Source organism: Callospermophilus lateralis, chromosome 1 (genome assembly GCF_048772815.1).
Source record: "Callospermophilus lateralis isolate mCalLat2 chromosome 1, mCalLat2.hap1, whole genome shotgun sequence".
Taxonomy (NCBI): domain Eukaryota; kingdom Metazoa; phylum Chordata; class Mammalia; order Rodentia; family Sciuridae; genus Callospermophilus; species Callospermophilus lateralis.
This window is the reverse complement of record NC_135305.1, coordinates 6,878,756-6,894,443: the sequence shown is the minus strand read 5'-3', so window position 1 is coordinate 6,894,443 and position 15,688 is coordinate 6,878,756. Positions and strand designations below refer to the sequence as shown.

At 44.5% G+C, this 15,688-nt stretch overlaps 1 protein-coding gene across 1 annotated transcript; it reads right to left on the bottom strand.

The window, feature by feature from the left end:
* Gimap6 (GTPase, IMAP family member 6) lies at positions 1-4,602 on the bottom strand. Its single transcript, XM_076859550.2, has 3 exons — positions 4,371-4,602; positions 2,340-2,421; positions 1-1,053 (listed from the first exon to the last, which is right to left on the bottom strand). The coding sequence occupies exons 1-3, from the start codon at positions 4,542-4,544 to the stop codon at positions 404-406; spliced, it is 906 nt and encodes a 301-aa protein (XP_076715665.2). The 5' UTR covers positions 4,545-4,602; the 3' UTR covers positions 1-403.
* Positions 4,603-15,688: the final 11,086 nt, after the last annotated feature.

Sequence of the window (15,688 nt, the reverse complement as noted above, 5' to 3'; positions counted from 1 at the left end):
CTCAAGATGCTTTGGCTGTATTAGGGTGCAGACAAGGGCCCCCAGGAAATGCTAATGGGATGGAAGGTTCCATATGAGGACAGTGGGCTTTGGGATGGAGAGGAGGGAGGCTCTGAGCAGACACCCTGGAACAAGGCTCCACCACCTTGAACCACCAGATGCTGTGACCTGGGGACCAGGCGGTGCTCCATGAATAGAGCAAGTAGCCCTGCTGGACACAGGGGCACGGAGCGCTGAGCAAATCTCCTGCTCACGTCCAGCATTGCTCAAATGGGCCTGCTCTTCAGGAGGCACCTGTCAGTCTTCTCAATGCTTTCTGCACTTGGGAAGCACTTCTAGCCAGGATCCCTCACTGATCGCCTCCTCAGAACCCTGCTCTGGGGTCATTTGTCCTTCTGTGCTTCTAGAGCAGCGCTCTGCTGGTGGTATTGGGGAGCCTGTTGCTGTAAGGACAGCCATCGTTTTCCCACTGGATGCCTTCCACTTGCTGCATGAGCTCCTGCAGCTGGGCCTCCTGCTCCGGCCCCTCTGCCCTGTTGTTGAAGCCGCAGTGGCGCTGCTCACACAGCACAGCCAGCGTGGCGAGGCTCTGGTTGTCGGTCTCTCGCACATATTCTTTCAAGGAGCCCCCTGCGAGGTCTTCCTTCCGGGTGAACACCAGGATGGTGTAAGCCAGGACCCCCGCTCCGAAGACCTCCTGGAGGCGCCTGACAGCCTGCTGATCCTCCCTGGTGAACCTGCCCAGCTGTGTCACCAGGAGCACCGCGTGAGGCCTCAGGGAGGAGAAGGTGCAGGCCTGACAGACCTCTGCAGCCGCCGCTCCTGGCGGGACCCCAGGAGACAAAATGTCAGGGGTGTCGATCACCTCCAGTTCCATCCCTGCCCACTCTCGGCAGCCTCTCTGGAAGGTTGTGGTCACTGGTCTGCTGCTGAGTTTAGACTCAAATTCTCTCCTGCCAAGGATGCTGTTCCCTGTTGCACTCTTCCCACTTCCCGATTTCCCCACCAGGATGAGCCCCAGTTTCCTTGGAGTAGGTTCTTTATCCCTCAGACCTAGAAGCATTCAACAAATTCATAAAAACACAGGAAACAGGGTTAGGGTCCATCCTCCCCACTTATCAGGAGCTACGCCCGTAGGTGCACTCCATCCCAGAGGGCAGGTGGTCCCAGGTTGGGGTGGGAGAGACGCAGGCTGAGATCTCTCTCTGCGACCTGTCCTGGACTCTCATGCTTAACCCGTGTCCTTGAAGGTGGGGCTGAACTTTCTCCTCCAGTAGAATGTCAGGTCCATCGGTCAAGAGAGGAGACTTGGAGATGTGCACCTAACCCTGGGAATTTGTTTAGCTATGACTGCGGCTGGAGGCCAGGTGGGAATTCTCCTCTCCTGACTGCAAGGCACCAAGGTCAAATGCACATAAAGAAGTGGCAAATATTGGTTGGTTTCCAAGTCTGGTCCCCATGAAAGACACTGATGGATGGCAGATCACAGAGCTATGTGATAGACTTTTTCTTGATGGCCCAGGCTCTTCAAGTTCATAAAGTAAAAAAATCATTTTGGTTACAATACATTAAAAAATCATGAGGGATTTCCTCTGGAGTGTCCAGCATTCCTAAGACTCCCCAAGGCAGCTGGACACTGTCTTCTCCTGAATCTCCTCAGCACCCATGGGCTTTGCTCCTGCCTCTGCACCCTGGGATGACCCACCCTGACCAATTCTGGCTCCCTCCAGCTTCTCAAGAGGGCAGGACAGGCATTTGAGCAAGTGAGCAGTTTCCAGGAAGTGGGTGTGGGGTACTCATTCTGGCCTCTGGCCAACACAGGGCAGGGGAAGTGAGGGATTCCCTGCTGAGCAGTGGAGCTGGCTCCCATCACGGGACTCAGAGCCAGATACATCACCTGGGATCTGGGAGGAGTTTTGAGGTAACGTCGAACCTGGCTGATGTAAGAAGAGGTAAAAAGGGCCGAATACGAAATTTCCTATGGGATAGACTTTTTCTTGATGGCCCAGGCTCTTCAAGTTCATAAAGTAAAAAAATCATTTTGGTACAGTACATTAAATCACCATGAGGGATTTCCTCTGGAGTGTTCAGCATTCCTAAGTTCCGCCCTCCCAGGTGAGATGACAAGCTAAGCTTTGAGAGGGTTGAACCCTGTTATGGGCAGCAGCCACAGAGTCCATTCTGCTTGTTCCCAGGGTCACCTGATGGCAGCAGTCACTCACAGCCAGATAAGCACTGACATGAGGACCGAGGGCTTGCTGGCCTTAGCCAAGGCTAGGAAGGTGAGCATGTCCCACCTGCACACCCCACGCCCCCCTCTGCTGGGAAAGTGGCTTTACCTCCTGACAGCTCTGGTGTAGGTTCCCGGCACAGCTCTTTTGGAGAAGTCTCTCGGGGAATCTGGACATAGTCTTCCTCCACCTAGAGAAAGCAATGATCCATTTGACTGATTTTTCAATTGCATTTTAAGGGACGCTGCCTTTTGCCTTCCTTTGCCAGACAGAAGATGTCTGCGTTGGTTTAAGGTTGGGGAGGACTGCATGAGAAGAGGGCCTAGCCCCCTGCCCTGCCTGACTCATGGTGGTCTCCATCATGAGTTGAAGAGATTTCCTAGAGAAAAGGGCTGCTGGCCTGGAGCCCGAAGTGGGTGGGTGGACAGGGTCCAGGAGCTGTTGTGCAGGGAGAGAGGAGGGGTGGAAGAGACACCGAGGCAGGCGTGACCCTAACCCTTGTGTCTTGGAGTGGCAGGTAGGTTCCTATGGCTGAGTGGGCCTGCAGGACCTGAGCAGGAAGTTGTGGGGAGGGGCTGACCCTTGGGGACAGACAGAGCCATCTGGGCTTGATCTTTGGAGAAGGCGCAACAGTGAAGGCTGGGAGGGCTGAGAGCTGGCCCAGAAGACAGCTATGGGACCTTCACAATGCCCTGCTGTGAGCCAGATACCTCAGTGTCAGTGATGTGCCTCAATGTCCCTTCACGGTGAAGGTTGAGCCTGACATGGAAGATACCATGAAGGCCCCTCCCCACATGGTCCCAACATATTTATAACCTTTTTAACTCCTAGACCTCTTTGAAAATCAGAGTCACATTATCTCAACCAGGACTTCCATGAGCCACACAAGGAGAGCGCTGAGCACTTCTGCAGGGCTTAATGTGGTCCTGTGTGACAAGAGCCCATGTGCTGTGTCTGGGTCATTTTCTCTGGATTGAGGAGATTACAAGGCTCTTGACTGCTTTTCCAGAACATGGGAGGATAGGCACAGCCCCGTTAATCTAGGGGAACCGTGGAAGCCCAGATACACAGACCTTGACCGACACGGTTTTCTCTCCACACAGCACTGCGGGCTGTCTCTCCTGCTCTGTTCACCTGGCAGATTATTTAGTCCTCCAGGAAATCCCAAGGGCTAGCCAGTGGAGAAGCACTGTGGACTTGGCTTTGTAGCAGTGACTTCATTTAATGAACGCCAGCTCTCACAGGATAGGCTGGAATGGAGGTGGCCCAGGAAGATTTGGTGACTTCAAGGAGAAAGGAAGCTGGACAGGTGGACAGCCACACTGGGTCATGGCCAGCCCCACGCTGGCAAGAACACAGTCCTCCCCCAGTCAGCAGGCCCCAGGGGACAAGCAGGCCACTGCGTCCACCCCTGAGAACGTGGCTGGCTAACTGTAGACCCTCCCAGGCGCTTTGTCCCCAGGTTCCCTACGTCCAGTGGAAACTGAAGTACCTCTGTGCCATTGCAACCTCATTCCACTGTAAGGACACAGGCGGCTTAGCAGAGGCCTGTGGCCAGCAGGACAGGGCGGAGGGGGTGAGGAGCACCTGAGGCACTGCGAGCAGGACTTGTGGTTTGCACCGTGTCCAGCACAGCCCAAGGACGGGTCTGCACCCTCTGAACCAGGCAGCCTCCCCAGGGCCCTGCTCTGAGCAGCACCAACCCTGCTGGTCCCCCTGTGTTTATTGTCTCCAGAAGATGGAGCAGATGTCACCAGCTTGTTGTGCTGCTCTGGAAGAAAGAGAAACACACAGAAGCAGCTTGACACACACCAAGCAGGGAGCCGGTCACAGGGCACACAGTGCTCCTAACTTCTGAGTCACAGTTCTTCCTATAATACCTCAAACACACACAGAGCACACACAGAAACACAAAGGCACACACACAACACAGGAACCACTCCCACACACCTGCACACATACACACAGAGAAGGGTACACACAACCACAAACACAAAGATTCCTAACACACATACACAAACAGCTCTCACACACAACATACACAAATATGGAAATGGATACACACACCCGCCCACAACACACACATACACGCAAACAAAATACAGGCAGACACAAGAATGTACACACAAGCAGACTCACCACCAGGCCGGCCAACAGACAAGAGGAATGGCCTCCTTTCTGGTCTTCTGTGGCCACACAGCCCTGTGCACTCCTCTCTATCTCTTCTGCTGGGGTCCACACATGCTCATCTCCTTGGGAGAGTAAATCAAGGAAGCGGGAAAGTGCAAAGATGAGGGAATTCATGGAGAACATCTGCTGTTCACTTTTCAGCAAATGCTAGCCAACTCCAGGACACCCTCGAAAGGACTGCTTCAGCTGTGAGGCCCAGAGCAGGAAGTGGGCAGGAGCCCAGGGCAGGAAACCAGGCGCTTGTACTTGTAACCTCAGAAATGGAACAAACCAGAATTCCCCTGCTGGAGCCATTGAACCCTGACCCGGGATAAGGAGCACAGAGGCTGGAGGAGCAGTGGGTCGCTCAGAAAAGTCTGTGCCAGAGACACAATGGCTGGCCTCTCCTTCTGGAGGCTTGTCCACATCCAGGGCTCCTGCATTCAGGCCTGGGCAAACGTTCCCTGTTTCTTTTCTTTCCCAGGTCGCTTCTTTCTTAGATACCTTCTTGCAGGAAAGACCCGGTTCTCATTCTTTCTAAGGCTTAAGTGTCTGGGAAGAATTTTGATGTTGCTCTGACAAGAGGAAAACTGCAGTAGGCTTGTGGAGAACAATGTTATGAGGAAGGACAGTACTTTAGAGACAAACTAAGGAAGAAAAAACCTAGGAACTTCAAAGATATGTTTTTGTATGATTTTTTTCATTTATTTTTTATTAGTTTTAATCAGTTATACATGACAGTAGAAAGCTCTTTGATTCATTGTAAAGATGGAGCCGAATTTTTCACTTCTCTGGTTGTTCAGGAAGTAGAGTCACACCATTTGTGCAATCATACATGTACCTAGGGCAATGTTATCCATCTCATTCCACCATCTTTCCTACCCCTCTCCCCTTGCCCCATCCAAAGTTTCTACACTCATTCTATGCCCCCCCCCCCATTATGGATTAGAGAAAACATTCGGTCCTTGGTTTTTGGATTGGCTTATTTCACTTAGCATGATATTCTCCAATTCCATCCATTCTCCTGCAAATACCATAATTCTACTCTCTTTTAGTGCTGAGCAATATTCCATTGTGTATAGATACACCACAGCTTCTTTATCCATTCTTCTATTGAAGGGCTGGTTCATCTATCTAGGTTAGTTCCACAGTTTAGCTATTGTGAATTGTGCTGCTATAAACATTGATGTGGCTGTGTCCCTGCAGTATGCTATGTTTAAGTCGTTGGGGAATAAACCTAGGAGTGGGATACCTGGGTCCAATGGCGGTCCCATTTGCAGTTTCCCAAGGATTCTCCATGTTGCTTTCCAGATTGGTTGCACCCATTTGCACTCCCACCAGCAATGTATAAGTGTGCCTTTTCTCCCACATCCACGCCAACACTTATTGTTGTTTGTATCCTTAGTAGTTGCCATTCTGACTGGATTGAGATGAAATCTTAGAGTAGTTTTGATTTGTATTTCTCTAATTACTAGAGAAGTTGATCATTTTTTCATACATTTATTGATTGACTGTATATCTTCTTCTGAGAAGTATCTGTTCAGCTTCTTAACCCATTTGTTGACTGGGTTGTTTGTGGGGTTTTTTGGTGTTATTTTTTTGAGTTCTTTATATATCCTGGAGATTAGTTCTCTATTTGATGTGCATGTGGCAAAAATGAGCTCCCAAATTGTAAGCTCTCTTCACTCAATCATTGCTTCTTTTGCTGAGAAGAATTAGTATTGTAAAAAATGGCCATACTAACAAAAGTGTTATACAGATTCAATGAGATTCCAATTTCATTCCTTATAGAAGTAGAAAAAGCAGTCCCAAAATTCATTTGAAAAAATAAGAGACCCAGAATAGCCAAAGCAATCCTTAGCAAGAATAGTGAAGCAGGAGGCATGATAGTACCAGACTTTAAACTATACTACAGAGAAACAGTAACAAAAACAGCATGATATCAGCACCAAAATAGGCATGTAGACCAACAGTACAGGATAGAGGACACAGAGACAAATATAGTTAACAAATAGTTATCTCATACTAGACAAAGGCGCCAAAGCCATACATTGGAGAAAAGATAGCCTCTTCAACAAATGGTGCTGGGAAAACTGGACTCAAAGTGGCTCAAGGACCTAGGAATTAGACCAGAGACCCTATGCCCAATTGAAGAAAAAGTGGGCCCAAATCTTCATCATGTTGGATTAGGCTCTGACTTCCTTAACAAGACTCCTAAAGCACAGGAAATAAAATCAAGAATCAATAAATGGGATGGATTCAAACTAAAAAGTTTCTTCTCAGCAAAAGAAATAATCAAAAATATGTTTTCTAAGACATTCCCCACAGATCTGACCACAGTAATTAAAAGGAGGCCATTGCAGGAAAGACCTGAGACCCTCTGAGCATAGGTAGTGATATAGTTACCATGTAATTTAGGTTGTGAAGATTCTCCCCAAAATGTTAGTCTAAGACAGTGGTTCTAATTTTCTTTTTCTCTTCTGATTGAACAAAGTGTTTGCCACAATCATTACACAGTATATAAATCTTCTAATCATCTAATTTAAATTATTCTGTAAATGACTTCACTTGGTCAATTCTTAAAGGTATTATGTAGCTATTTACCATGTCTTCTATTGCCTAAGTAATGAAAATGTTGTTGCTTAGCCCATAATTGAAACAGTCATCTAATTTTAATTCCAATATTTGGCATTTTCTGCAAGCTGAACTTGGAGTTACCCAGACCTGCAGCAGAGCAGTGCAAAGATCAGGCTAGCATTCAGACACTGAGAGTTTGGAAGTGTTTATTACTGCAGCATAATTGGACCTAACCTGACTGATACAGAATGTAAATCTAATGTTGAATGTTTTTCCAGCTTGTCACTTTTTTTTCTTTCTTTTCTTTGGCACCGGGGATTGAACCCAGGGGCACTCAACCACTAAGGCACATACCCAGATGTGTTTTGGGGTATTTTATTTAAAGACAGGGTCTCACTGAGTTGTTTAGCGCCTTTCTAAGTTGCTGAGGCTGGCTTTGAACTCACATCCTCCTGCCTCAATCTCCCAGGTACAGGAGTGAACCACCAGGCCCAGCTCAGACTCTCTCTTTTGATGATTTCTTTTCTGGAAGAACTTATTGTAAATTCAATATGGAAATTCCAGGGACTGAAATCAAATGACTTTACTCCGGGGAGGGTTTGCATAAGTAAGAGGCGGGTGCTGGTGCTATTGTAGGAGGCCACATTAGCCCCATCCTGGGATCTCTGGCTCCATCTGCAACTTAGGTCCCAGAGGGCATGGCAGACATCTTCATTTGCAACTAGCCTTCACTTCGAGTTTATAGCTCACAGGTCCCATTTCACTTTACGTTCTGTTGTGTTATTGATTACGTTTTGTATTTGGCCCTCATTTCCTGCCATCCAAGTCACGTTGTTTTGTTGAGGAAGCACCCCTGTGTGCTAAGCTCTTAAACAGAACACATCTACACAGAACCTGAGCTGTGGCCTTTCTCATTGCCTGTTTCTTAATCCACATCTCTTGACCAGAACCTGGATACCTGGCCCAACTAACTGCAAGAGCAGTGAGGACTGGAGGAACACATGGTTTTTGGTGAACACCCACAGCTTTGGATTCACCATCCAACCTGGGGTTTTTGCAAGAAAAGGTCAGTCCCAGTTACAGAGAAATAGCTACAGAAAAACAAAAATGTGGTTTACAGAAAGAATGACCAATAATGACTAATATGCAAAGAGCACTTTCTGTGTACCAGGCACTGCTTTAAGAACTTTACATAAGTTAACTCATTTAAACCACATAGGAGTCCTGGGATGGGAAGCGTACCCTATCCTTGGTTTTTGAAGTGGAGGACTGGAGGTAGTGGACTGTCACACTTCTTAGCCAAGGCAGAGCTGCAGGCCGTCCTCCTGGGATTTGAACCCACAGCCCAAATCTGAACAGTCTGAAGTGCTGAACACAGTGCACGGGTCCCACCAGGAGCACCCTGTGGTTCAGAAAGAATGACCCCAAGTTCACAGCACCCGATGTTACTACTCTCTGTCCAAAGCAATAGTAAGAGCTGAGCAGCAGCAAGGAGCAGTTTTTAATTTGCAATGCTATAAAAACCCTTCACCCAGACATTTCCTACAGGCCCTTGCTTACTGGACAAGATTCTCTGTTCTTTTTTCACATGCGTGTTACTTCTGTAGGAGTGGGAGCAGTCTGCTGGTTCAGGAAAAGGACAAATGAGACAGAGCAGAGGGACCCCAGACAGCCCACATGTGATGTGATGGTTGGCTTAGTGTGCCAACTTGTCTAGGCTGCTGTACTCAGGTATTGGGTCAAATATTCCCCAGATGCTTGTATGAAGGTACTGTTAGCTGCAATCGACAAGAAGCCAGGAGGCTTTGGGTAAAGCAGGTCACCCTCCATGATGTGGGTGAGCATCATCCAATCCGTTGAAAGTCTTAAGATCAGAGACTGAAGTTTCCCAAAGAACAAGGAATTCAGCCTCAAGACTGCAAAGTAGAAGCCTTGCCTGAGATTAAGACTGCTGGCTTGCCCTGTGGATTGTGGACTCAAGACCTTAACTCTGAGCTGCTTTCCAGCCTGACACTTGACAACTTGTGGGTTGGACCTTGTACTTGCCAGTCCCCACCATTGTGTGAGCTAATTCCTTTAAATAAGTGTCTCTCTTTCTCTCCCTTCTTTCTCTTCATCTTCCTGTCTCTCTCTCTTTCAATACAGATAAGAATAAAAATAAATAAATGAGAAAAAAATTGTTCCTTGGTATCTGCCGAAAATTTTCTGTAGGTGTTCAGTCCTTTATATAAAATGGCATTGCATTAAAAAATGACAAAATCATAGAATTTGGAGGGAAACAGATGGCATTAGAGTAGATTATGCTAAGTGAAGCCAGCCAATCCCTAAAAAACAAATGCCAAATGTCTTCTTTGACATAAGGAGAGTAACTAAGAACAGAGTAGGGACAAAGAGCATGAGAAGAAGATTAACATTAAACAGGGATGAGAGGTGGGAGGGAAAGGGAGAGAGAAGGGAAATTGCATGGAAATGGAAGGAGACCCTCGGGGTTATACAAAATTACATACAAGAGGAAGCGAGGGGAAAGGGAAAAATAATACAAGGGGGAGATATGAACTACAGTAGAGAGGGTAGAGAGAGAAGAGGGGAGGGGAGGGGAGGGGAGGGGAGGGGGGATAGTAAAGGATAGGAAAGGCAGCAGAATACAACAGACACTAGTATGGCAATATATAAATCAATGGAAGTGTAACTGATGTGATTCTGCAATCTGTATATGGGGTAAAAATGGGAGTTCATAACCCACTTGAATCAAAGTGTGAAATATGATATATCAAGAACTATGTAATGTTTTGAACAACCAACAATAAATAAATAAATAAATAAATAAATAAAATGGCATTGCATTTCAGTATAACCTGCACACATGATCCCTTCACTTTAAGAATTCTTTTCATTACTTATGATACCTAATACAATTGTAACTGTGTGTCCATTGCTGTTTTGTAGAGAAAAAGCACAAGGAAAAATCTCAGAGGCAACGATGTGTGCCTATTGCGTTTCTGATCTGAATCCGTGGCTGTGGAATCTGCGGACACAGAGGGAAGGCTCTATGTATCTAAATGTAGACACAGATTCAGAGAAAATATAGATGGATGCAATTGATTCTGTTTCTCTAACTCTGACTAATACCCCAGAGAGCCACAGAGAGGTCCAGAGCTGCTGAGCTGAGCCAGCTTCAGTCCACTGAAACCCAACCAAACACAAACATGCAAGTGACAGACAGGGAGCCAGTCATTGGTTAGGAAGCATTATTGTGGCTAAAGATAATAAATATACCACTAACCCCTATTTAATTATCTTCACATAAAACACTGTTTGAATTTTGTTTGATGTCTTTCATCAATGAAAGATAATCAAATGATTTTGTCCTTATATTTATTAATACAGTGAACTGTATAGGTTCCCCAATAGTAATCCATGTTTTCATTACAAGAAACTTTATTAGTCCTGATATATCACGTTTTATTACATTGTTGAATTTCATTTCTGATATTTGCTCATTTTCCGTTCACACTTAGAAGTGAAATCAGATGTATTTTCTTTTTCTTTCTTTTTTTTTTTTTGGTACCAGGGATTGAATTCAGGGGTGCCATACCACTGACTTACACACCCAGTCCTTTTTATATTTTATTAAAGACAGGGTCTCAGGAGTTGCTTAGGGTCTTGCTAAGTTGCTGAGGCTGGTTTTGAACTTGTGATCCTCCTGCCTCAGCCTCCCAAGCTGCTGGGATTACAGATGTACACCACCCTACCCAGCTGCATTTTCTTTTGTGTGTATGTGTGTGTGCAATAGTTATCTAGTTTATGTGTCAAAGTTATAAGCTATACAGAAGACAGTGACCTGCATCTTAAAAATTAGAAGTAGCATACCCATATTTGGGGGACTATCTGTGCAGTTAACCACTGCTATAGTCTATTGGCCACATACCAAATAGATTTAGAAATGTAATGAGGTTTTACTCTCTCACCTGCCTCTTCTCCCTGTAAAATCTCAGCAATATACTATCTTGAGGGATCACAGTGTCATGGACCCACTGCTGACACATCCATCTACATTGTATCAGACTGAGGGACTGTCAGGAACAGTGAAGGGTATGACTTATGCCACTTGTAAGCCCACAAGTTGGCCTGCTGACAGTTCCATGGATTCTGGTAGAAGACATCAGACTTCTGGATCAGAGACAAAAAATAGTTCATTATTCATACAACAGCAGTGGTCACGTGTGCCAAGGTGGGCTTTTACAGGCACAGACTCACTCAGTAGCTTCAAAACTCATCAGAAAGCCTGAATTATTCATGCCCATCAAACACACTCATGAAAGTTAATAAATATCCATGATGAAAATGGATTGTACTTAAATATTGTTATGATTTGGATCTGATATGGCCCCCAAAGTAGGACACTTACACCATGGTGGAGACCCATCCTCCTGACCTCAACTAATACTAACTGTCTCCCAAAAGCCTTCCTTCAGAACCCTTCCAAACATTCTGTGAATTTAGTATGACCCTGACACCAAAAGCAGACAAAGACACATCAAGGAATGAAAATTTCAGACCAATATCCCTGATGAACATAGATGCAAAAATTTTTAATAAAATGCTGGCAAATCATATCCAAATGCTGGCAAATCATATCCAAAAACATATTAAAAAGATAGTTCACCATGACCAAGTGGGGCTCATCCCAAGGATGCAAAATTGGTTCAACATATGGAAATAAATAAATATAATTCACCACTCAACAGACTTAAAATCAAGGATCACATGATTATCTCCACAGATGCAGGAAAAGCACTAGACAAAATACAGCATGCATTCATGTTGAAAACACTAGAAAAATTAGGGACAGTAGCAGTAAACCTCAACACTGCAAAAGTAATGTATGCTAAACTCAAGGCCAACATCATTCTAAATGGAGAAAAATGGAAAGCATTCCCTCTAAAAATTAGAACAATATAGGGATGCCCTCTTTCATTAGTCCTACTAAATATAGGCCTTGAAACTATATCCAGAGCATTAGGCAAAAGAACGAAATTAAAAGGATACGAATAGGAAAAGAAGAACTCAAGCTATACCTATTTGCCAATGCCATGATTCTATATTTAGAAGACCCAAAACACTCTACCAGAAAACTTCTGGAACTCAAAAATGAATTCAGCAAAGTAGCAGGATATAAAATTAACACACATAAATAATCATGTTCCTCTACACCAATGATAAATGAGCTGAAAGAGAAGTTAAGAAAGCTATCCCATTCACAACCACCTCAAAAAAAAATCTTGAGAATCAAGACCTCTACAATGAAAACTACAGAAGGCTAAAGAAAGAAACTGAAGAAGACATTAGAAGATTGGAACAGGGAATGGGGGGAATGAAGGAGGGATGGGAATGGGAAAGGCAGTAGAATGAATCAGACATCCCTTTCCTATGTTCATGTATGAATACACAACCAGTAACTCCATGCCATGTACAACCACAAGAATGGCAAGTTACACTCCATGTCTGTATGACATGTCAAAATACAGTCTACTGCCATGTCTATCATTTTTCATGAAGGTGGGACTCTGAGAACATGGGTCAGCAGAGGCTAGGGCAAACAAACCAATTTTTGAAGTGCTGTTAACTAGCAAAGGTGGGTTCACTTATGAATATTTATAAAAATGATAAACAAATATCAAAAAACAGTCATTTAAAAGACTAACCCTGCATTACTAAGTAAAATTGCAAAAAATAGTTGGATATTAGGACATTTATAAATACAATTCATGGTGATAATATATCCAAAAGGAGCACAGCTTGAACATCTGCTTGGAACTGCCATGGTTGAGTTTAAATGTGTCCCCCCAAGGTTCATGCAGTAGAATGAATCAGACATCTCTTTCCTATATGGAAATTGGTTCTCCGCATGGTGATGTTAAGAGATGTGGGACAGGTAAGAGGTGGGGTCTAGTGGGGGTTCCTCAGCTAAGGGGGGACATGTCCTAGAAGAGACTAAGGTGGGTCACCTGCAACCCTGAGATGGGTCTCCCAAATTGACTTGTTATAAGGAGTAGGACTGAATCCTCATGTAGTCTTATCTTGCCACCCAATCTCTCCCTCTCCTGCACTCCCATCACTGTGATGGCCTGCTCTCAGGCCCTCATTAAAACTCTGAAAGAAAGAAATGGAAGAAGACACAAGAAGATGAAAAGACCTCCTATGTTCACAGATGGGCAGAATTAATATTGTTACAGTGGCCATACCACCAAACGCAATATACAGATTCAATGCAGTCTCCATCAAAATACCAATGACATTCTTCACAGAACTAGGAAAAACAGTCCTAAAATTCATTTGAATACTAAAAACTAACTGGGCTCAGTGGTGCATGCCTGAATCCCAGCAGCTAAGGAGGCTGAGGCAGGAGGATCATGAGTTCAAAGCCATGACCTGCAACTTAGCAAGGCCCTAACAACTCAGAAAGACCCTGTCTCTAAAATAAAATATAAAAAAGGGCTAGGGCTATGGATGGTGGTTAAGCACCCCTGGGTTCAATCCTGGAATAATAATAATAATAATAATAACAAATAAAAAATGCAGAATAGCCAAAGCAATTGTAAGCCAAAAGAGCAATGCTAGAGGCATTCCAATACCTGATTTCAAATTATACCCCAGAGTTATTGTAACAAAAATTGCATGGTACTGGCATAAAAAGATACACAGATAAAAGGTATAGAAAAGAAGACAGACAAACTCACCACATCTACATTCATCTGATCCTTGACAAAGGTGCCAAAAACATACATTGGAGACCAATGGTGCTGGGACAACTTGTTATGCACATGTAGAATAATGAGACTCGACCTTTATTGCTCTTGCTACACAAAGATCAATTCAGAATGGTCCAAAGACCTCAGAATTAGAAAAGAACCTATGCAACTTGCAGAAGAAAACAGAACATCAACAATCCTTTATGTAGACACAGGCAACGTCGCTCTCAATAGGATGCTAAAGCTCAGGAAGTAATGCCAGGAGTTAATAAATGAGTGAAATAAAATTTAAATGCTTCTTGGTGGCTTGTTTGTGGAACGCCTGAAGCTTGGGGGTAAGTGAAATTGCTCGCCCCTGGGGGAAGGCGAGAGAATGGGTGACCATTTCAAAAAACAATGTGTTCTTCTTTTGATTTATTTTGTTTTTCTTTCAAGCTGCCTATCCCTAGAAATTTCTCAGGCAAACTGGAAAAAATGGTTGTCTAAAGGTTTGAAGTTTGTCAGCCCTGAGGAAGAGAAAATTGATACAATGATTTTTTATTCCGTTTTTGTTTCATTCAGTTTCGGTTTTGTTTTGTGTTATCTTATTGGGTTGCGTTATCTTTATAGTAGATTAAAACAAACTGAAAAGATGTTAAGTAAATTGTTAGAGGTTCAGAACATGGAGAAAGACATTTTAGATCAAGCAAAAGAGAAGGTCTCTCGAGCTAGTCAGACAGAGGAAGAAAATTTAAAGGAAAAGGGGTTATTAGGAAAAAGGCCACAACAGGAGGCTGTTACTAACTCCGTTTTATCACAAGAGGGTTTAGTTCAACCAACATCCCCACCGATAGAGACAGCTGAGTGGCCCTCAAACCCCGTAGTTGATAATTGGGATCCTGAGACAGGATCTCGAAGATTAGCATGCCCTGTACTTGAGCAGGCAGGAGGGCAGCGAATTCACCGTGCTTTAGATTTTAAAAAAGTGAAGCAGTTAAAGGAGGCTGTAACAACCTATGGTCCCCAAGCTCCCTTCATGGTAAGCATGGTCGAGTCCATTACTAACTTGGACATGACGCCAGCAGATTGGGCTAGCATGTGTAAATCTGTGCTAAATGGAGGACAATATTTATTATGGAAGGTTGCCAATGAGGAATTTTGCACAGAGACAGCTAGGCGAAATGCAACAGCTGGTTACCCTCAAAGAAATCTAGAAATATTGCTAGGGAAAGGACCTTATGAGGGTCAGCGGCAACAAATTGAATATGATCCTGCTATATATGCACAAATTGCTGCAGACGCAGTTAGGGCATGGAAGACTTTACAAGGACATGGAGATTTACAAGGTCAGCTATCTAAGGTAATACAGAGAGCTAATGAACCTTACGCTGACTTTGTAGATAGGCTAACTCAAATGGCTGCCAAAATATTTGGGGATACGGAACAAGCAATGCCATTAATAAAACAACTGGCTTATGACCAAGCAAATCGTTGCTGCAGAGAGGTTATTAGAACATGGAGACATGAAGATTTAAACACATATATTAAATTATGTAGAGATATTAATGAACAAGGGCAAGTCTTGGCAGCTGCAGTACAACAGGCTTTAGATGCCAGGTCAAAAACATGCTATGATTGTGAACAAACAGGACATTTTAAAAGGAGTTGCCCCATAGGAGGAGGATTTAACAAAACTAGGTATCAAAGAAATAGAATACTGGGTATTTGCCCACGATGCCGTAGAGGGAGACATTGGGCTAATGAATGCCGTTCTCAAACCACCATAGAGGGTACTCCCTTATCAAAAAACGGACAAGGACCAGGTATTTACCCACGATATCGTGGAGAAAGGCACAGGCTCCATTGCCAAAAAACGGACAAGGGGGCCCAATGCTCCGGGGCCCACAACCACAAATATACGGGGCAGTGGAGGAACCCAGCAACACCATCAGAATAGTGCCCAGGACACATTGTCCATTA